Source organism: Lepidochelys olivacea, assembly GCF_965140295.1.
Source record: "Lepidochelys olivacea isolate rLepOli2 genome assembly, chromosome: 1".
NCBI classification, from domain to species: domain Eukaryota; kingdom Metazoa; phylum Chordata; order Testudines; family Cheloniidae; genus Lepidochelys; species Lepidochelys olivacea.
Window position 1 is genome coordinate 141,185,041 of NC_140411.1, and position 22,963 is coordinate 141,208,003.

At 38.5% G+C, this 22,963-nt stretch overlaps 1 protein-coding gene across 2 annotated transcripts in view; it reads left to right on the forward strand.

The window, feature by feature from the left end:
• Nucleotides 1-22,963, forward strand: part of CDKL5 (cyclin dependent kinase like 5) — a 208,359-nt gene that overhangs the window by 178,832 nt on the left and 6,564 nt on the right. For both annotated transcript variants that reach the window (XM_084650302.1, XM_084650303.1), the window contains exons 12-17: nucleotides 898-1,058; nucleotides 4,239-5,268; nucleotides 11,383-11,481; nucleotides 11,724-11,829; nucleotides 12,551-12,674; nucleotides 20,191-20,284. In XM_084650302.1, coding sequence (XP_084506428.1) covers nucleotides 898-1,058; nucleotides 4,239-5,268; nucleotides 11,383-11,481; nucleotides 11,724-11,829; nucleotides 12,551-12,674; nucleotides 20,191-20,284 — 1,614 coding nt within the window. The remainder of the gene's footprint in view (nucleotides 1-897; nucleotides 1,059-4,238; nucleotides 5,269-11,382; nucleotides 11,482-11,723; nucleotides 11,830-12,550; nucleotides 12,675-20,190; nucleotides 20,285-22,963) is intronic.

Below are 22,963 nucleotides of genomic sequence, written 5' to 3' on the forward strand. Positions count from 1 at the left end.
TATGTATTTGTTCTAAGTATGAAACACAGATAGCCTTAGGATATCTTACTACTTTTTAGAAGCTGTATTTTTATATAAATTACCAATAACTGTTGAAGGATAAAGGAGAACATAGAAATAATACGTTCTCTGTTCATAGTAGACAAAATGTCCTATTTTAGTTCAGGCATGAGTATTGTGTTTGCTTATCATATTAACTTACCACAACTACTAATATATTTCTTACAGAACTTGTGTGAATAGCAGTCATCATATGTTGCAAGTTAGTCAACCCAGTTAGTTTCTAACTTTATAATTAAATGTTCATTCTCTAAATATCAGAAACCGTGTCTGTCTTCAGAAATAGAACAAACTTCACAAAACTATCATAGGAATTTCCTTCTGACTACTGTAGATGAATTCCTGAAAAGCGTTAGTGAAATCATAGCCCCATGAAACAATGACAAAAATCCCTACATTTCTGTGTGTGTGTGTGTGTGTGTGTGTGTGTGTGTGTGTAAAGTTTTAAAGCATATTTTTATAAATAGCAAAGCTCTTTGAATGAACTTTATCAAACCTCTTTTATTATGTATCATTTTTGTGTGTATGTTTATTGCTTCTGAAAGCGTAATTGTTCTTCGCTCTCACACTTCCATGGCTTTACCTTGCAATTAGAAAAAAGGAACTGAGTTTCTTAGAGACCTGTGCAGCTCAATATTGAGATGAGTTTAATACAATATAAATGGAGTGATGATTTGCTGTTAAATGGTATATTAATATAACTGCAAATTATTCTTGCAGTTGCACATAATAATCTCACCGAAACTATTGAGATGAAAATGTTATTGAGCTACAAGATTTGCTGTGACTGGTTTAAATACTAATACTTGTTTAAAACCCAGACTTTGTTTTCCAAAGAACTTGCTGAAGCTGGATCCAGCAGATAGATACTTGACAGAGCAATGTTTGAACCATCCTTCGTTTCAAACTCAGAGACTCTTGGATCGTTGTGGAAGTTCACCTTCACGGTCAGCTAAGAGAAAACCTTACCATGTAGATACCAACACATTATCTAACAGGTAAATACAGTAACCAGATCCTCATCAGCTTCATTTGTTACATTTAATGAGTAAGTTTCTTTCAGGTTTAAATATTAAATCATCTTCACAAAAAGAACACATGTTGTCTGATAATTTTGTCATATTGGTATTGTTTTCTATATCTAAGCTTAACAGGAGAGATGAAGCCAGTTCATCCCTAAAACATACTTCTTCCACACTCACTTTTGGTAATTGATTAAAGATAAGTTAAAGGCCCAATTACATAAAATAAAAAAAAATTGTGTGTGTATATATATATGTGTGTGTGTGTCTTTTTTTTGTAATTGTAATAAAAATATGGGGCTGATAGCACTGCCTGTTAAACATGCCCAACACTCCCCATTATAAGTCTCTGTTTTCAGTTGCTTGTCAAACTTCAACCATTCAAGCTGAAACTTTGTTTTCTAGGTGTCTGCCTGTGGCTGATATTTTTTTTGAAAAATTCAGCAAAAATGGTTCAGCCATTTCTGATAATGAGCCTAGGGTTTGCCCATGTTAAAAAAAATTGCCTTGGAGCAGAGACTTAAAATTTGGAAGAGGGGTGGCATTTGTGACAGGGATGTGCCTTTTGTTGTTCCTGTGAAAATCCACCGAAATTTGGCCAGTACATAAGCCTCTGAAAAACTACATTTCACACATGATCAAGTATAGAGTTCTGAGATGTTAGAGACAAGGTGGTTGAGGTAATATCTTTTATTGGACCAATATAAAAGGTTGTTACAAGGAGAGAGAAAATTTTTCTTCTTAACCTCTCTGGGTAGAACAAGAAGCTTAAATTGCAGCAAGGGCAGTTCACGTTGGACATTAGGAAAAACTTCCTAACTGTCAGGGTAGTTAAGCACTGAAATAAATTGTCTAGGTAGGTTGTGGACTCTCCATCATTGGAGGTTTTTAAGAGCAGATTATACAAACGCTTGTCGGGGATGGTCTAGATAATATTTAGTCCTGCAATGAGTGCGGGGACTGGACTAGATGACCTCTCGAAGTCCCTTCCAGTCCTACGAGTCTATGAACTTCAGTGAAAGACATTACCTCACCCATCTTCTCTTTCTAATCTCCTGAGACTGACATGGCTACAACACCACTGCAAACATTAGATTTTTGGCAGCTAGATTCCCTGGAGATTTTATCTGATCTGGGCATGCTCCAGCCTGGGCCTGAGCAGGACTCTCTCTACAATAGCAGCTGAGGGCTGGTGCTGGGTCTAGATACCTGAACTGGGAGCAAGGGAGACAGACTCTCCTGTGCTCTCAATAATCCCCCTGTTGGGTCCAAGCAGTGTGGAGGAGGAAGCTGTCTGGTTCAAATACACAGGGGATAAGAGCCAGACCTGCCGTGATAGGGAATAGATTGGGAAAAAGAGACTGGGTGGCGGGTGGGTAAGATTGGGACTGGAATCCAGGGAGGGAAATGGGCTTTGGGGGTGGTCTGGGAGTTAGTAGTTGGGATGAGGGTGAGATCAGCTGTGGAGCTGGGCAGGAGACTGGGACTGGCTGCACAACAAGACTGGGACTGAGAACAATGCACAGGCAACCTTAATCTTGGCATTTCCTCACTTTTGAGTGCTTGATTTGGCAATTTTAATGTTCTTTTAACATAGTTTTTGGTGTGCAATACATAATATACATCTAAACTATGAAATGATGATCATAGCCCAAAATTACTCATTACTCTTAGGTTATGATTCATTTTGTGTGAATATTTGAAGCGAATTCAACTAGTAAATTAGAAATCTGAAATTATTTTTTAAAAAAGAAAAGACCTTTTATATTTTTTAATTGTTTTTGTGAATAAAGGACTTGTATCTACTTTTTTAAATAGCCCTATAATATGTGATATTGATCAGTCCTTCTCTCTTAAAAGTTTGATCATGTAAATCTAATTTATTTGTAAGTGAAAGAGATTAAAAAAATAAACCGCATTATAAGCATTTAATTCCATAAATGCTTTTAACTCTGTTGTGGAAGATGCTAGATAAAAATAGACATCATATGCCAATGTGTAAGAATATATGCATAGCATTTTATATTTCATACCTTTAGACAGATGGGGCAGATGGATGAGGGAGCTCCAGTCAAAAGCAGGGTCCTTTGTTGTGATTGATGCTAGGAGTTCTGGAGGATAGGCATTTTCCCTAGTGGCACCCTTCCAAAGGTACACAGAGCAGTGATTGATCTCCTCTAGATCTTAGACCATCTGCAGTCACAGGCCTTTTCTCTTGCACGCCTCATACGATCCACTGAAATTGAGCACCTGTATTCTTCACTTTGAGATCTGGGACAGCAAAGTTCATCTTCTGTAACCATCTGAGATGTGCAGGAGAGAAACTCTGTTGTTCTTATAGGTGCCTAGGAGATCTCCTCTTCTCCTGTTCTGCTCCTCTTGTGCACTTTTGAAGGCATGATGTGGAAGAGATAAATCTAGCCCTATAAAAAAACTTTGTGCCCAGTGCATAAAATTTCCCATGTCAACCTGATTAAAGCTTTCAGGACTCCTATTTCTTATATTTTAAAAAAAGTTAGTTTAAGGTTGCTGAAGTAATTATTATAACCCTATGCAAAATACATAACTAGATAATGAAAGCATTACCATAAAATTCTAAGCATAAAAAGGATAGAAATAACCAGTTACAATTATTTGCATAAAAATTGTATCACCTTTTCAGTCTATCCATTGTTTGACAGCACTGATTTGGCACTTCACCCTGCACATTTCAATAATTGTTACATCTCATATATAGGATGTACTCAAGAACTGTTTCACCAGAACATAGCTATTCATCTCCTGCCCCTTTCTCCCCCCCCCCACCCCCCAGTTTACATACATTAGTGCTGTAGATATTGAAAGGATTCAAAGCTGCTGTTGGAATGTATAAGTTATGTTTAAAAATGTATTGTCATTAACTAATTGTACAAATTAGAAGCAAAAATTTGGCTATCAGGACGTTGTTAATAATACATTGCAAATTTATTTGTTCTAGGTATTTGGGATGGCGGAATTCCAGGTGCCTAATTTGCAGTATTTAAATCACCACCGTTAAATTATCTCTCAGTTTTGAATTGAGTACTCCATTTAGAAATTAGGGTATTTTATTGAAGTTGAGAGTGATTAGTATGTATGGTACGGTGTTAATCCTTGTTCATATGCTTTTTAATGTAGAAATCAAGCCAGCAAAAGCTCTGCTGTGCAGTCACATCACAGATCGAATAGCAAAGATATGCAGGCTCTAGGGGCCGGACTGCAAAGAGGAGAAGAGGTTCTTCCAGCAAATGAAAGCTTTCTAAATGGAAATCTTCCTGCAGCTGCACATAGTCCAATGCATACAAAAAAAACAAGCAACCTACCTGGATCTGGCAACAAGGATCTAGCCAATAACAACATACCACATCTTCTCAGTCCAAAGGAATCAAAGGCAAAAACAGAGTTCGATTTTAATTTGGACCCAAAAGCTTCTGATGGTCCAGGTACAAAATACCTGAAGTCAAACACCAGATCTCAGCAGAACCGGCACTCGTTTATGGAAACTTCTCAAAGCAAAACTGGCACGCTGCAGCCAAGTGAGAAACATACTCGCCACAGCTATATTGATACTATTCCCCAGTCTTCAAAGAGTCCCTCCTATCGGACAAAGTCAAAGACTCATGGGGTTCTAACAGATTCGAAATCTGTGGGTAATCTTTCTGAGGCCAGGGCTCAAATTGCAGAACCAAACAGCAGTAGGTATTTTCCATCAAGCTGCTTGGACTTGAATTCTCCTACCAGTCCTACTCCTCCCCGCCACAGCGACAATAGAACTTTACTCAGTCCTTCGGGAAGGAATAACCGAAGTGATGGTACCCTGGATTCCCGAAGACCGCCAACGAGACATTCCAAAACCATGGAAGAGTTGAAATTGCCAGATCACATGGATGGAAGCCATTCACATTCATTATCTGCCCCACATGAATCATTTTCATATGGTCTAGGTTACACAAGTCCCTTTTCCTCACAGCAGCGCCCTCATAGACATTCCATGTATGTGAGCCGAGACAGAGTGAGGTCCAAGGGCTCAGAGGGTGGCTTAAGCGTAGGGCAGGGGATGGCAGCCAGAGCAAACAGCCTGCAACTGTTATCTCCACAGGTGCAGCATAGGTCACTCACACGATCTGTTGGCTCTTCACGGGAAGACTGTACAGAAGATACTAATAGGGTTAGTTTGAAATGTTGCCTATTGAAGAAGGTTGTTTTCTTTCTCTGTATTTCTTGCATGCATGTAGGCTCAGATGGTCAAAAGTGGCCTCTAATTTTGTATGCTTTTTCTGTATTTTTTTTTTTTTTACTTCAAAAGAAGGAAGGTTGGATTTTCGGAGGTGCTGAGGTATCCACCATTCAAAATAAGAGGGCACTTTTAAAAATTTGGGCCACAATGAAGCATACAGTCACGTCTAGCAAAATACTGAAAATGTGAGAACAGTCAAGTTGTGTAAAATCATGTGATTTGATAAGTGGTTACTGAACCAGTGTTTATTCTAATTGATGTAATTTTTACAAGATTATTTTTCTTAATTTTCTATATTTGGATTTTGTAGCATGCCTTACTGCTGTAAATACAAATCTTAAACATTTCTGAAATGGGATTTTCTGTCGCTTAACCTGCAGCATGAGTTTGATACAGTGGTCACTGTTAAAAAGTCAGCATTTGCTAACAGTTGTGACAGTATGGTATCTGAGATACTGCAGTATTTCTCTACACTAAGGGTATATCTACACTGCAGTTGTGAGGTGTGATTGCAGCCCGTGGAGATCTACCTGAGCTAGCTTGCGTAACAGTAGCAGTGAAGCCACAGCAGGCACAGATGGCTCCATGAGCTAGCCCTGCCTGCCAAAGGCCCTGCATACATACTTGAGTGGCCATCGCCCGTGCAGTCTTTCAGACTTCCCAATTGCAGTGTTGATCTATGCCTAATATAATAAATAACTGGGGTATGTGAGAGACTGTAGTGTGGAAATTGTTAATAAATGGTAACTCCTCAATGGTGATCCCTGTATGTGTGTCAAACCCACCTGTCGAGATTGATAATTTACATAGTCTGTGCAGAACCATCTCCTCTCACTCAGCTTTTACACTGCCCCTTTCTAGTCAATGTGAACTGAGTTTATTTTGGTTATGCACTTCACAGATATGGTATCTCTCTGTGGAGACCGTAGTCTAGCCTTAATTTGTGTATTATAGATCTTCTCCAAAGAATGGGCCAGATTCTGTGCTGATTTGATTCTTTATTCAATCCTGTTGACTTCATTGAAAGTACACATGGTTGTAAATCGGTACAAAATGTGTCCCAAAATCTTTTTTTTTTTTAAACTTGATACTGTTCTTGGAGATTTTTGCAAAGTTGGACAGCAATATGGTGCAAAGAGAAGTACTTACATACAATGAGCATTTTACATAAGTACCTGCAAATATAAGCAGCATGGTGAATTCTAAGGAAATTTAAAAATGGTTTGCGATTTGTTGACAAATTTGAAAGGGTTCCGAAAAGAGCTACAAGAATGATTCAAGGTCTAGAAAATATGCCTTATAGTGAGAAACTAAACAAACTCAATCTATTTAGTTTATCCAAGAAAAGGTTAAGAGGTGACTTTATCATGGTCTACAAGAACCTACATGGGGGTAGAGATCTCCAGGCCAATAGAAAAGGCCTAAAAAGATCCAGTTGTTAGGAGCTGAAGCTAGACAAATTCAGACTAGACGAGGTTCAAACTTTTTAAATAGTGAGGGTAACTAACCATTGGAACAAATAACCTAAGGGTATGGTGGATTCTCTGTCACTTGAAGTCTTTAAATCAAGACTGGATATCTTTCTAAAAGATATGCTGGAACTCAGACAAAAGTTATGGGCTTGATGCATAAATTATTGGGGGAGGTTCTTTGGCTTGTGTTATGCAGAAGATCAAACTAGATCATGGTGTTCCCTTCTCAGTTTAAAATATGTGAATCTATGAAATATTTATAATAGAAAGGTTTAGGAATATATTCAAGGATGGCATGAGATTAGACAAACTTTTTTATGCATCTCTGTCAATTCCAATATTTAATGAAATTGCCCTTTAATTCCTGTTTAACCATTGCCATCCTTATCCATCTGCTGAATTCTGTCAGCTGAGGGGACAGCATAAAGTTTAATATATATCTGGGGTACAGCCATTTTTAAAATTCTGTACCATGTAATCATGCATATCCAGCTATTTGAGATGTATTTGGTTGCCTGGTTATTCCAATCTGTGCTTGATTCCCCATTACACAGTATCTAATAATAGTAGTTGAAATTTATTGAGCACTTCACATGTTCTGATCACTTCACAGTGACTTATTAGTCCTCCCAGCCCACTTTTCAGGCAGGTACATAGGGAAGATGTAGGATTCCCAGTTTACAGATGTGGAATGCGAAACAGAAAGGTGACATGATTTCCCTAATGACACCCAGCAAGACATTGGCCAAGGTTGGAACCACCTGATGCTTGTCCCTCCATGCCAGGATGCTTCCCAGCCATGCTATGTCTTTCTGTATCTTTCACTCTTTGCTTGATAAGGAAGGAGCCATCAATTAGGCATTCTTAATTGTCTATAAATTGAAAGTTTCTCTGTTCCTGGGTGTGTTGGATCTCTCTGAGAGAGAAATAATATTTGCTGATGCACCAATTCTTAAAGTAATACAACCCTCTTTCTAGAAATCATATTAATACAAGTTTTTGTATACTTACTACATCATCTCAGACATGATTGCAGTAGGAGAAGCCCTTCTGTTCCATGGATGTCGGCAGGCATGACAGCTGTGAACTATTTTAAAAGAAAAGTAACATTTAAAATGGTGCTGCAGTAGATGCTTTGCAAAGTTAGGTTTTATTTCCCCCGTGAGTGCTCATTTTCAAGCTTGCATTTCAGTTCAGCTGGTTTTAGTCATGATCACGCAGTCAGTATAATAGTTACTGAAACAGAGCAGTGGTTTCCACAATTCAGTGACAGGGTATTTCCCGATGCTAGCTTATATTTTTATTCTGTGATTTAGTAGTATCTTTTACAGTGAGTCTTATTGCAGTGAATGTTAATTCAATAAGTAATTTTAATGGTATTTCACATTGTGTGGAGACAGAGTGTAATTATCAAATCATTTTTGTCTTTTGACAACCAGTTGACAAATGCATATTTTAGTTAGGAAAAATGTTATGCCTTCCATCTCTATTGCATTGATTCATTTTGGCTTGGTTAGGAATGTCTGTCTGGGTTGGCAGTTTCTAATTCATTTGGTATGCTTTTGTCTCTTAAGGAGAACATTTTCAAACCTGAATATCTCAAGTAAGGTTTCTAAATCCATATTTAGGCAAAGTAAAGGTGTAAAGGAATAAAAGTGGCTTCATTTTTCTGAGTTGCTGAGCCCTCATAAATCTCCCTGATGCTAATAGAACTTAATGGTGCCCATTACCTTTTGAAAATCTGGCAATTTTTACTTACATGCTTAAATATGGATTTAGGAGCCTAGGTTTGAACATATTAATCCAAAGTAAGAGTTAAATACCTTTTATGCTCTCTCCTGCTCCTCCCCTTATATTGAGGTACAATATCAAGATAAAGTTAAAATGGATTTGTAAACTATTATGGTCAGAAAATTCAGTCATAAGGAACAAGGATAGTGAATGTCAGGAAGTTTATAAATTCTCAGATCTCTTGAACTATTGTTTGTTTTCACAGGGTTGACAAAACTAGTTAGAATTCATAAACATTTTTTGATTGTACAAAGTAATTTTTTCCAAAACTTCAGGGTGGGGGATTTGGTGGAGTGGGGTGGTCAGGTCAACTGTATTTTCGTTAAGGAAAGCCTGTGCTCTGTATTAAAAGAACTGTTCCCCAACGCTCTTTGCTCAAAAGCTGAGTTGAGCACAAATTTGTCTTATATACTTTATCAAATGTTCAGATTTTTCTTTTCCCCGCCCTCTCTCTCTCTCTGTCTCTCTCTGTTTTCTGAATTTCCTTTTAGCAATTTCCTTTCCTCTTCCTGTTAGCTGTACAAGGTCTGTTTAAAGGGAAAATACCTTGCTTGTCTGTCTTTTAGATGTCACTAAGCCCTTTGGTGGGAGGAAAAAAGTCAGATTTTAGATAGTAGCTTTTGGGTTGTTGTTTAAGTCCACTTTTTGGATGGGTATTTGTTTTTATTTTGTGTTTTGTTTTAAAAGATGAACACGAGAGAGAAAAAGAATAGGAAAGATAAATGACATCTTCTGTCTCTCTCACTTGCAGTTTAACTGCTGAAAAATCACGGGTACATCAAACAAGAAGCAACCTTATCAGGCATTTTAGCACCTTGCAAACTTTTAGCAGAATCAGGCTGTAGTTTAAGGCATGTTTTTAGCTTGCCTTTCTTGTAACAGCAGTGTTGCAGAATATACTTACCTGGGCTTACTAAACCAGATTTTATTAGATAGCTGGCAGGATAGAAGGAAATGGGCAAGAGGAAAATGAGGTCGGGAAGGAAATTTAGTAACCTAGGGGGGAGTCAATAGCAGGAACCTTAAATTCACATCCTAAATATTGCTAAGGATCTAACTGACCCACTGGCAGTAGGGGTATCACCTGGTTATCTCTTCTCACAGGGTCTGGCTAGAACATCTTTCCAAATCAGAACATAATTGGTGGTAAATTTCTGGGTCCAAGCAGATTCTGGCAATTGGGGGCCATAGGCACATCATGACATAGGGTTCCCCTATAGTTCTGTCCCTGTGGCCCCACTCCAAGAATGTCTCTTTCTGTGCTTGGAGAAACTGGGGCAGCAGCATCGAGCTTCCTTCTCCCCCACCAGGAATGGCAGCATGAGGCCCCTTTTCTCCTGTGGAGAAGCAATGTGGCAGCAGGATGCCCCGCCCTCCCAGTACTTACAGCTTGGTTGCTGAGGTATTTGGGTGAATGAGCAGAGCCCTCTGCACTTTTCTCTCCTGATACACATACAATCCTCTATTGAAGGTGTCATGGCAGCTCCTCACACACACACCCCTGCCACCCACAGCAGCAGATCTTAGAGTTAATAACTCCACTGAGATACATTCATTAGTTCACCGTCTGAGAGCTGTTATTTCAGGCTGTCAGGCAAACATTGCTCCATTGGTTACACTTGGGTCATGTTATCAAATATTCTTCACAACCATAACAGCCAGAGACTTCTTTTTTTTTTTAAATGAAAGCTAAGATTCTGGTGTAATCACGTAACTCCAGAACCTGGGACCCTAGGCATAAGCCTCTAGTGCCTCTGCCTTAATCCATTCCTGGTGACTGACCTCCATTACTGTGAGGCTGATTGACATGCAACACCAGTAGTCATCTGCTCACTCCTTCTTCCCAGCAAGTTGTCACATAGCCTCAAGAAAAGCCATGTACAGAGTGGGGTGGCAGCCTTGCTCTATCAAAATCAACCAACCAACATGCCTGTTTGGTGATTGCCTGTATTCGTCTCCAGATTTGTAATCACACCAAAAGCCTTGAAAATCCCGAAGCATTTCTTCCAGTTTAAACACATCTAGTGTGTGCCAATCTGGGTTTGCAATTTTTGCTTATTTTATAAACAGTTTTATCTGACAGATTGAGCAAAACTTTTGTTACTTTTTATGTCCTGCTTTCGACAATTTAAGACTTTAACCTGGTGTCCAGGACTCTGCACAATGCCTCTTCTAAGCAAAATGCAGTGATGTTTTAGTTGCTCTCTAGAACCCACAATGATCAATGAATTCAAAACTAACTATAAGAAACTGACCCATCCCTAGTCAGACATGCCTTTTGGTGGCTTTATGCTTAATTAAAGCACTGGACTGGGACTTGAGAAATCTGGGTTCAGTTCCTGACTCCATCACAGATTTCTTGTGTGATCATAGGCAAGTCACTTACAAATGTCACTTAAAATGTTATTCTAGAAAGCCCTGCAAGCATCTGATTAACTTTAGTCATGTGGTTAAGTCCCAATGAAGTCAAAGTACACGCATAAGGACTTTCCTAAATAGACCTGGACTTTAAAATGTTTTCCTGAATCAGGTTCTCTTTATCTCATTTTACTATCTATAGAACAGAAATAACAGTACTTTCTTCCACTTTTTATCATGTTTATTTAGATTGTAAGCTCTTTGGGGCAGGAACTGTTGCTTATTGTTTTTATGTACAGTGCCTAGCACAATGGGGCCTCTAGGCACTACCATAATATACATAATAAGTGCTAATGATATTATAATGCACATATCATAAATCACATGCTTTTCCTATTTGCTTTTTTTAATTTGCTTTTGACAGAGTGACCAGATCCCACCAGAGATGAATCTAACAAGACCTGCAGTTAAAGATTCTTCCAGAGATATTACAACTTCATTTCATTCACGGCAAAAGTCTGAGGTCTGAGTCACTTTCAAATCCATAATATTATGCCTTTGGGGCAAATATTTTTTTTAATGCCAGCTTTGTCTTTTTATAAACAAAATCCAATAGTAATTGGTTGCATAGTGTTGGGTTTCATTATAGCAGCGGTTCATAAAACAAAAGATAAACTGTGGCTGGATTTTATGCTGTGACATGTCATAGAAGAAGAGTACAAGTGTCATCCTTTGTTTTTAACAGATGTTTGTTCTTTGGCTTAGGGTGGAACGTATCATGATCCACACCCAGAGGATGGAGCCTCTAGTAAAGAAAATAGACTTCTGTATAATGACCCTATTCCCAGAAGAGTTGGCAGCTTTTACAGAGGTAATTTTGCAATGTGCCTTAAACAATTAACCAATTTTTAACATACAGTGGACTCATAGCACTAAGAAAGATATTCTGAGCTATGCAAGAATAAGTAAAAGAGTGACTGGAAAAAAAAAACACCAAGCTAGTACTAAGTCTGTAGATTCCTTCTGGTTTATTCCTTTTACTACAGTGCATATCTACAAAGTATTTTTTGCAAATACTAACTTTTGCTGATTCACAAGGCATACATAGTATAATACTTTGCAGAACACAAGACAATTTGCTTATGTGGGGATTGGGGAAAAAATAAACTCAATGAAATTAAGGAGTTTATCAGGGTTTATATACCATTCTAATCACCAAAGTATCTGATCACATTTAGCAATATACAACACACAAGGACATATTTAATGAACTGTCTTCGTGTTCAGAAAAATTTCTTTCCCAGTCTGTATATGCATATGGTATCGTGTCCATTTTAACTGATGGGAGTGTTCTATAATACAAAATCTTAATTATTAAAGACCGGGTGATGCATTGCAACGGTATAGTAGCCTTTCATCTCTAGAGACCTAGATTCAAATCTGTTCTTTGATTTACTAAAGGACAAAATCCATTCTTTAAATGAAGCACATTTATATACATCGGTCTTCAGTAGCCATCTAGAGACCTATTTGAAGGTCATTGGAGCCAGCAAGCTGTTCTGATGAGTTCTGCTTATTGGTATTTCTTGCAGTGCCATCTCCACGTCCAGAGGGTACATTCCTTGAAACCAGTGTGTCAAACAGAGGCAGTGCACTGCCAGCAGACAGCAGCACTGTGACAAACCACTCAAAAAGACAAACTACCTTTGACCCGTGGTGAGTTGTTGTTTACACAGACGTACACAGGGTAATATGGCAAGCGAGACCGCTAAAGAGCGGCCTCAATTAGACTTCTCTCAAAAGGAGTCGTTACTGTGATCCCCTTGCTGCCTGTAGATGTGGTTCTGGCATGCAGACATCCCTTGCATGTTCTCTTTGCCCACACTGAAATAATACTGCATGATTTCTGCCCCTTTTGGATCCTCAGGGAGCATCTCATGAAGTTATTCCAGCAAACGCATTTTAAAAAAATATATAAATGTTAATATATTTGTGTATTTTTCTCTGAATTTTCCATTACCCAACATATGTCATCTGTGATTGAAGATAAGAGGGAGTGTGTGTATGTAGTGTGGCATACAAGGCCATTAGCCCCATTTGTGGATTCCAGAATCAGCAAGTGGCAGACGAATGGAAAAGTCCAAAATGCATGTCTTCATGTATAATTTAGGACTGTATTTATGAAGAATATAGTCATTGTTCTACATGTGGTGATTGCTCATACACCACAGAACTATGGATCCTTGCTATTGAGAGGACAGGACAAACCTTCTCTGTTAGCGCTGTACATTGTTTTTAAAAGATTAGAGAAACTTTTAGAGGAAAATTGTATACTCAGTTACCTTTCTTAGGTATGTTATGTGCCAGATTTCTGTATTCCTACTAATAAACATAATCTAACTCCATCATATAACAGAGGAATTAATTCCTCTGTAGTTGCACCAATAACTTGACAGCCCTGAAATAAAAGGAAAAAACATAATTTGATGATTGACAATTATTTAGCCCTTAAAATCTTGTCATTCTACCGTTTTGTACAAATACAATAATTTACATCAAATATAAATAAGTATTACTCTTAGAAAGGATTGTGACTTATCTTTACATGATTAAAAATGGTGTTGGTTCTCACTAGTGAGCTAACTGGCCTTCAAACTCCATTACATCTTTTGCAAGATTTTAGTAAGATCTTTAATTGTATTAACTATGCAGTGGCTACAAAGGAAAATGTAGTGTTATATAATGGATGAACTCCAAAGTACCGGCACACGTGGTTCTGTGTGAGAAGTCCTAGCAATGGTTTAATGATATTGCAAAATTGTTCTCTGCTGTAAGTGCAACTTAATCACATTCTTCACTAATGTAGAGTCTGTGTTTCTCTACTTTATAGCTTTTTGTGGGGGAAATTCTGTAATTGCATGTAAAAATGTTAATAACTCTATTTTAATGGAACATCACTCTGATTACATCATTTTATGATGAACTAAATATTTAATGTTCTAATGGCATACATAATAGTTATGTGAAAACTCATCTCAAGTTATGAATGAATGTGTAATCCTCCTGAACTTCCTACTACTCTAAGATATTGCTTCTCACTCATCTTATTGCTCTTTGTTACCTCTTTCTGATGTCAAAGATTTAGTGAATTTTTAGGCTGAACTGCCACAGATGTTCCCTTGTCCATGTATGCATTTGTCCACCCTAGCTTCACTGTCCCGCATCTTTAAAATTAAAGACATTATACTGCTGAACTTGTCTATTGTCATTAGGATTTACTCTTAAATGACTTAAATTATCTCTGCACTTAGGTAACCTGATTTAAACAAAAACATGTTTTTCATCCTATCGGGAACTTTTCTATTTATTAGACTGACTTTATATTCCTCTAAATTCTTGGGTTTTTCCGTTTCCTTCTCCACTTATGAGAGTAGATATTTTGCCCTCTTTCTCTTAATTCTCATGGAACTAATGCAATGACAGTAATAGCTTGGCCTCGAGCCAGATATATATATTACCTGCCTGCACTGTGAGGTTACCTGCATAGCTCTACCAATGTACCCCAGTCTTGACCTGAATTATCCGTACTACTACTACAGCTCTCTTCACTATAGGCTATAATTTGTGTTGAATTATGCAACGGTATGTTGGAAGTCTCTGAAATGGCCACATATTAGACATCTGGGGGCTTGTAGGGAGCTTCAGTTAGTGAGATCCCTTATGTAGGAGTGAATGTTTTTCTGTGCCCTGATGACAAATGGCTGGTCACATCTTCTTTATTACATGCGACCTTTCTGCAAAAATGAATACATACTTTTCTTACCGTCACTTCGAAGAATTCCTAACTGTGGGCTGAAGTTTTACCAACTTGACATTTGAAGAGTGTCATAGGCTTATAGACATCTACCATGAGCTTTTAAGACCAGAGTTTCTTTACACTTCTGGAATTTGACTAGAATATTGCAAGGAGCTGCAGATTTATAATTTCAGTGGAGCTACACTCATTTACTTGAGCTGAAGATCTGGCTCTTTATCAACTCTGCATAGCTTGATCTTGTTCACATCACCTGATAATATATATATTTCTCTTTCATATTTCCTGCATAAATCTTTCATATGCATCAAGTAAGCCCTATTTTCACCTACTATATTTGCCTTTTTTCTTTTCATCTACTCCCTGGTGTCTGAGCCCTCACACTTGTGCCTACAGTCCTCACTTCTCATCCTAATTGTCAATATTTCATGTCTTCATCTTCCTCAGTCATTCATGGTTTTGTTTGCTAATCTTTTCCTTGGGCATTATCAATAGTGCACAATTCACATATTTAAATTCGGGTAAATACTGATCTTTGAACTCTAATCTTTTGGAATGTTGTCATGCCCTATTACACTGCCCATTATAATGGGAAAGAGGAAGCCAGAAGTGCACCTGAGGAGAGAGGAAAAGGACTCTTTATATTATTTACAGTGGCTTTCCAAAATCCTGTAGGCACTGGGATTCTGTCTTGGAAATAAAGCTAGTGAAGCATACATGATACCAGTACAGGGAATTCTGATCCAGCCACTTTTAAAAGTTTAACAGTTAATTGCACAAAGTGATGCAATTTCTGTTTTCATAATAAATGATTTACTTATTGAGGCCATGCACTATCATCGTCTTGTTGCATTTCATGTATTTCTTATAGTGACACCTGGTGGTACCACTACGGATAAGACTGTGTGTCTGTTTTTTTACTAGGAAGCCCCTTTTTCAAGTGATTTTAACTTGGCAGTAAACATTTGCTATGTTTTTACCCCATGTGCAAAATCTTTGCCTTAGATCTTGCGGGACAAGGGCATTAATTTAAAAAAGTAAAAAATCCTGCTCTTAAGAGAACTGGTATTGAAAATAGTTTGCTAGTTTCAGATGATGTCTTACCTTCATTTACAGTAACTCAATAACTATTATTCTTCTATTTTTTAAAAAAGTTAACCTAAAAGTCAGTATTTAGCTTTGAGAATTAATTACTGGCCATGTGTGCTAAGCACTTTTCAAAGAAACCTTCATACAAATTTTAAAAATGTTTTTGATTAGGACAAAATCGAACTCTCAGACGTGTGAGAGACAGTGCGTATGTCTACGCTGTGCTGTGAAACCGTGGCAGCGAGTCTCAGAGCTCAGGTCTGCAAGCTCAGGCTCGTGGGGCTGATGCTATGGCACTGATAACAGCTGTGTAGAGGTTTGAGCTGGAGCTCAAGGTTTGAAGCCCAGGGAGGGGGGTGGGTTTCCGAGCCCGAGCTCCAGCCCAAGCCACAACGTCTAAATTGCTGTTAACACCATAGCACAAGTCCCTTGAGCTCAAATCTGTAGACCCGGGCTCTGAGACTCGCTAGTGTGGTTTCTAAAATGCTGTGTAGAAGTACCGTCTGTCTGGAGACGTACCATCAGTATGCATGCAGCAATGCCTCTGGAGCTGTGAACTACTACTGAGCACATTAGCTAGGACCCCAGCCTACTGTGAAAGCTGGCTGCTGGCCTGTTTGTACATGCATGCTTGCTGCACCACATCCGCTCCAGCTCAGTGCACCTGCACATGACAGGTGCCCTTACATGTGAGCAGTAGAGTCTGACTCTGCTGTTTACTTTAAATTTTTGTCCCCACATCCATCTCTTCAGTGAAGCCAAAACACACAAGATGACCAGTATTGCCAAACCTAAGCATTCAAAAATCATGAGACAGGCTTCAAATTTATGAAGTTTGTTGCTTTTTTTATTTTTTTTGAATTGGGTTGTTTTTATTTGCCTTTTGGTTTCTGAGCTGTTAGGGTGCCCTCTGGTCACATGATCAGGTTTTTCTCTGCAATCATAAGGGTTAGAAAATTACTTTAAAAAAAAAAAAGCTGTGATTCTCACGTAACTGCTTACTTCCAGGAGCTGGGGTTTTAAGAAAAAACACCAAATATCACAAGGCTTGTCATAAACTTGGAAGAGTTGGCAACACTGAGTGACTATACATCCCACTTTTACCTGGCTAATCTTGTTTTTTCTTATATTGACTAGTGTCTCAATAACTTCTTTTGGATCCTTGAAATGTCCTGGTGTTCATCTCATCAATCAAAATGTTCTATTTTTTTTAATCCATGCAAAGTCTTTGATTTGAGACTTTCTGCTTTAATGCTATCTCTTTGTACCTCCTTATTTTACTCATATCATATAATGAGCATGTGTTTTTTGTATCAACCATTGTTCAAGGCCAAAGCTTGTCAGACAACAACATAAACAATATGAGTTTCAGGAGTTGAGCACCAGTCTAATTCATGCAAAGCCACTCCATTGGCCCCTTGAGCAAGCAGGGATTGGGGAGTGAGAGGGCAGGTACCGACCAGTCTGTTTGTCCATCACTTTCCTACTCTTTATAGAGGAGAAGGAAGTGAAGAATAGAGCTCCACCTCCCTCCAGTCTTCTCTGCTGCTACAGGCAGACATTTTCTGACCTGGATGCAGTGAATCAAGGATGGGAGCCAGAACATAGAACATCTGAATATTTCATTACCCTGAAAAAATGGTGCCAAAAGTGTTTAAGATGATCGCATCTTCAAAATCAAAACCAAATAGACAGTGACTCTTCTTTACATGGGACTTGGAGGCAGAAAAGCCATGCCAGGAAATTCTGCGTTACCCAGTGTGTTATAAGGCCAACCTCTGTGGCAACACAGAAGTGTTTGTATATGGGCCAGTGGAGTGGTATAGATCTGGTCACTGGGATTGCAATTTACATTGGGTCAGTTTTGTTATTTAAATCCCATGTTTTGAGGAATGGCAGGCAGCAAACTGTCCTGTTTTCTCACACCCCAGCTCTCTAATGATGGTAGATGCACCCTGCATACTACAGGGTGAGGCCGAGGATTCCTCAGCGCAACTTGCTCAGTCCACAGCCTGGTGGCGTGGACTCTGTACTTTTAAGGATTTGGCCTACAAGTTAGGGAAGATGGAACTATTTCAAACCACATACTTTTGTGTCAATAGCTGTGTGTGTTGTCCGTGTTAAGTTACCTCTGTGATGGAAGGCATCCATAAAGCTGTCAGTAGTTGTCAGGGTTCCCTCCCCACTCTGAACTCTAGGGTACAGATGTGGGGACCCGCATGAAAGACCCCTTAAGCTTATTTCTACCAGCTTAGGGTAAAACTTCCCCAAGGCACAAACTTTTTGCCCTTGGAGGGTACGCTGCCACCACCAAGTGGTTTAACAAAGAATCAGAGAAAGGACCACTTGGAGTTCCTATTCCCCCAAGCCTTACACCCCCTTTCCTGAGGAGGCTTGAGAATAATATCCTAACCAATTGGTTACAAAGTGATCACAGACCCAAACCCCTGGGTCTTATAAATTGGTTAGTCTCTAAGGTGCCACAAGTACTCCTTTTCTTTTTGCGAATACAGACTAACATGGCTGTTACTCTGAAAAGAGAAATCAGTCAGACTCTTAAAAGAAACAGCACTTTATTAGAAAGAAAAAAGGTAAAAGAAGCACTGCTGTGAAATTAGAATGGAAGATAATCTCACAGGCAGTCAGATTCAAAACATAGAGAATCCCTCTAGGCAAAACCTTAAGTTACAAAAAGACACAAAACAGGAATACACATTTCCTCCAGCACAGAGACTTTCACAAGCCAAAAACAAAAGAAAATCTAACGCATTTTCTAGCTAGATTACTTACTAACTCTATAGGAGTTGGATTACTTGCTTTCTTGATCTATCCCCAGGTAGAGGTATATCACAGACAGACAAAGCCTTTCTCTTCCCCCCTCTCCCCCCCTGCCTTCCTTGGCCCTACATTTGAAAATATCTTGTCCCCTTATTGGTCATTTTGGTCAGGTGCCAACCAGGTTACTTGTGCTTCTTAACCCTTTACAGGTAAGAGGATTTTATAGTACTGTATCAGAGCTTCTTAACCTCTTCCCTTTATATTTATGACAGTAGTTTACTCTTGGATTTCTTCCAGGCTGCATTAAATGGGTGAATAGTTAGAAGACAGCCTTTCTGCAGTTTTGCTATATTACCAAATGCAAAAGGCTGGATGGAGTGGAAATCCTTAGTAATTTGATGTATTTTAAATTTGTATAAGAATCTAGTCATTAAATACTATACTAATGACTTTTCATGGAAGCTAACTATAGCTTTGTAATTTTCTAATGAAAAGCATATTGCTGAAATCTAGAAGGAGCATTCTAGAGAGGAGGGTTTAGTGTAGATGTTTGGTCTAGAATCACAAATTATGCAAATGTCCACTTCTCCTTTCTTCCTACTCATCACAAACTGATCCCACCTCCTCCCCAAAAAAAGAAAAAAAATCTTATTCAGCAAATTCAATTTGTGACAGCCTTTAGACACCTCATACATTTGTATTTGGATTCCCATCTGACTTTGCTTTTATATAGTAAATATATAATGTCCAGAAATTGAGTTTAACTTCTGATATAATGAACATACTTTGAGCATGGGATATGTCCTAGCCTTTTCATCCATATGAAAAATAAAATTTGTAGTTGTTTTCCTTACATTTAAAGTAATCTGTTGCTGATCAGCTCTGGATCAGAGTTTTTGGGAGCCTGAAATTTAAAATTCAGTCCTAGCCACAGAAATTTGGAGTTATTGCAGTCTTCACTTGCCAGCAGTGTCCCATGATCCAGAGAGAGACCCATCCATAAGAAAGGTTTAAGAGGAGCTGTAGAAGTGAACAACAATGGATCTCCATAGCTTCCGGGATGATAAATTTGGAGCCATGTCAGCAAAGCTCAAGAATTTTTGTAGACAATCTTTTGTTTGTCTCCTGATCGTTACAGCTCTTGTGACCCTCAAACAAGTGATGGGTGAATTAGAACTGATTTTATCTGATATAGTTGTTTGTATATTTGCTCAGATATTACTTTTTTTTTGTAATATCTTCTCTGTGATGTTTTTAGTTTGAATATAAAATCCCAATTGAAAAATTAGACAAACTAAAGTACCCCAAAGTACCTCCTTGGATGTTTTTAGTTAACCATTTTAACCTAACAATGTGTCCTTAGATAAAACATTCTTAATTAAATGGAAAGCTATTAGTTTTATGTTAATCCTTGTGCCATAAAGTAATAAAATATTTTTAATATCTTCGGTTTAAAAATATCTGCATTCTTTAACCTGAAATCCAAAGATGATCTATGATGACATAACATCCAAAGATTTTTCTCTGACAATATATTTTTTTCATGTTTAGGAAAAGTCCTGAAAATCAGTCGGAGCAACTCAAGGAGAAGGAGAAACAAGGTTTTTTCAGGGCAATAAAAAAGAAAAAGAAGAAATCTCAAACTGTAAGTATACCCAGTAGTTTATAAAATAGTGTATATTTTCCATTGTTTTGGAGCTGCCACCATAAAATGAGCTAGACCATTGCTATATTGTTATATTATGTGTGGGTATACCTGTGTACATCTGTTAGCTTTTTAACTTGTGGAAGTAGTCTTCTTTTCCTGTTCAGGATTTACCTATTTGCCTATTCAAATGTTTACTTGCTAAGGAGCTATACTTTCTACATTTATTTGCTTGCATCCAGGACCCTTGGAATTCTGTTACATTTCAGGTCGGGTTGCCAGGGTCTGGTTTTCAACTGGAATGCCTGGTCGAAAAGGGACCCTGGTGGCTCTGGTCAGCATTGCTGACTGGGCCGCTAAAAGTCCAGTTGGCAGCACAGCAGGGCTAAGGCAGGCTTCCTGCCTGCTCTGGCTCCGTATGGCTCCCAGAAACAGCAGGCATGTCCCTCCAGCTCCTAGGCACAGGGTCTCCACACACTGCCCCTGCCCTGAGCCCCGACTCCATAGCTCCCATTCGCCAGGAGCCACTCTGCTGCTGTTTTGGCAAAACTATAGGCAGTATCAGATGCTGGAAGATGTCTGTCTTCAGACTTAGGCAGATAAGATTGCCCTACACCCAACTACACCTAGAAGGTTTTCTTCACGTCTGCATGGACTGTAAATATGTAGGCTGCCTCACTCATGAGATCAAGCTTTACTACTCATCAGTAGTTAGTTAGCTGCAGCATTTAAGATCCCTGAAATGTTTCTGTGACAGAATCATCAGCTGGCTGCAAAGCCATATTGGAATAATGATCTTATACTGTTTACATACTGTACACTAAGATCTGGATCCAAAGTCCATTGGAAAGACTCCTATTTACGTAATTGAACTCAGGATCAGGCCCTAAAATTGGGTAAATGTTAAAAATTAGGTCAGTGTGCTTCACAAAACAGCCTATACTACTGACTGGTAAAATGTATGTGAACAGAAGTTCAGTAATATAGAGTGATTGAATTGTTGTTTGCTGCAAACTTTTTTGTTTGTGACTTCAAGTAAAAAAAACATTGACAAATAAAGAACAACTTTAATGTTGCCAAATTTTAAGATGGAAAAGTCTAGGGAGATTGGGATGAGAATACTTATTAGTAAACAAAGATTATGGAAAACAGCACACTTTTTCGTCTAGTAAATAAAAAAGAAGGAAAGAAGCATGTTACTCATAATGGCTATACTTGACTTTCAAGGCATTGGTGTTTGGAGAGAGTATCATTATTGGAGTATTTGTAAACTGTTTGTTTGTATTAAATTGGTAGGGTCAGATTCTAATCTCAGATACATGATCATTCACACCATGCATCTAGAAGTATTTTCTGCTATGTTGGTTTGAGAGGGAGGATGGTTTCACTGCTAAGGCAGTGGACTTGGGATTTGAGCTTGATTCCAAGCTCTGGAGAGACCTGCAGTTTGACTGTAGCAAGTCATTAATTTCTCTGTGCCTCAGTTTGCCTTCTTAGGAATTGGGAGAGTATATTTCCCTACCTCACAGGGACATGGGGACAATAAATATTTTAATGATCAGATACTGGAGCTACAATCATGATAGAAAAGTCTATAAATAAAAACAAATGGCAAGTGTTTTGTGGATCTATTGTGATACACGCTAGGGAGCTGAGATTAGAAACTGTCCTTTAATAGTGTCACAACTTGCAACATATCAATCTTCTGTCAGCTTCAGTGTTACTTATAGGCCTGATCTAACTCCTCAAAAAGAAATGGAAAGACTCCTGCTGACTTCAGTGGGAGTTAGAGCAGGTCCTATACAGAAGCAGAGGTCTCACCTTTTTTAAATCAGATCTTTACTCTCATAACACTCCTCAGATCCTTTCCAGAGCCAAGGATTCCAAATGTATATCTGACAGAACTGAGTTTACTCTGTGTTTTGGGAAAGTTGGGAGAGAGGAGATTAATCTGGTTGGTAGCCACAGCTACAGTAATTTTATGTCGGAGTATTTTTCATCACAACCTCTGTCTATCTCTCTGGTGTTTTGGCTACAAAATCAGCAGCGTGATGCATAAATAAACCTTTTGAACTGGGCTAACGAAATACAAACACTCTGGGTCTGATTTTTCTCTCATGCACATCAGTATTTATACTTGTTTAACACTATTGCCTTCAGTGGAATCATCCTGGTTTACACTGTGAATGACTGGAGAAACAGGCCTGTTGTCGTCATCACACAAAATGGGCCAGAGTTCTAGATGATATCATGTGGGAGAAAGGGAAGCTGCCATGATTTTAGCAGCAATATATCAGCTGACACCACATAATTTCTACATTGAACTCTGGCTCAGCAGATCGCTACTCTTGATAGCGCACTCCTCGGAGAAAGTAAGTGACCTTGGGGCTGTGTGCAGCATACACTTCTTAGGATCATGGTTCAAATTTATATAAGGGACTTCTCCCACAAATGCCCTCAGTTCCTTTCCTACCATCATAGTTGCAGGTTTCCAAACATGTATTTGATTAATTTATATTGTGGTATCAGTCCACTGTCTCTTTTATCTGTTTATCTAGTTTATATGTTAGCTGTAGGTTGAAGACAAAAATTAAAAGTATTTAATCCCCCTTTTTATAAATGAATGTTAGTATTGATGAAGGCTAGTTAGATTTGTGCTGATGTGTGTTTCCAAGCTAT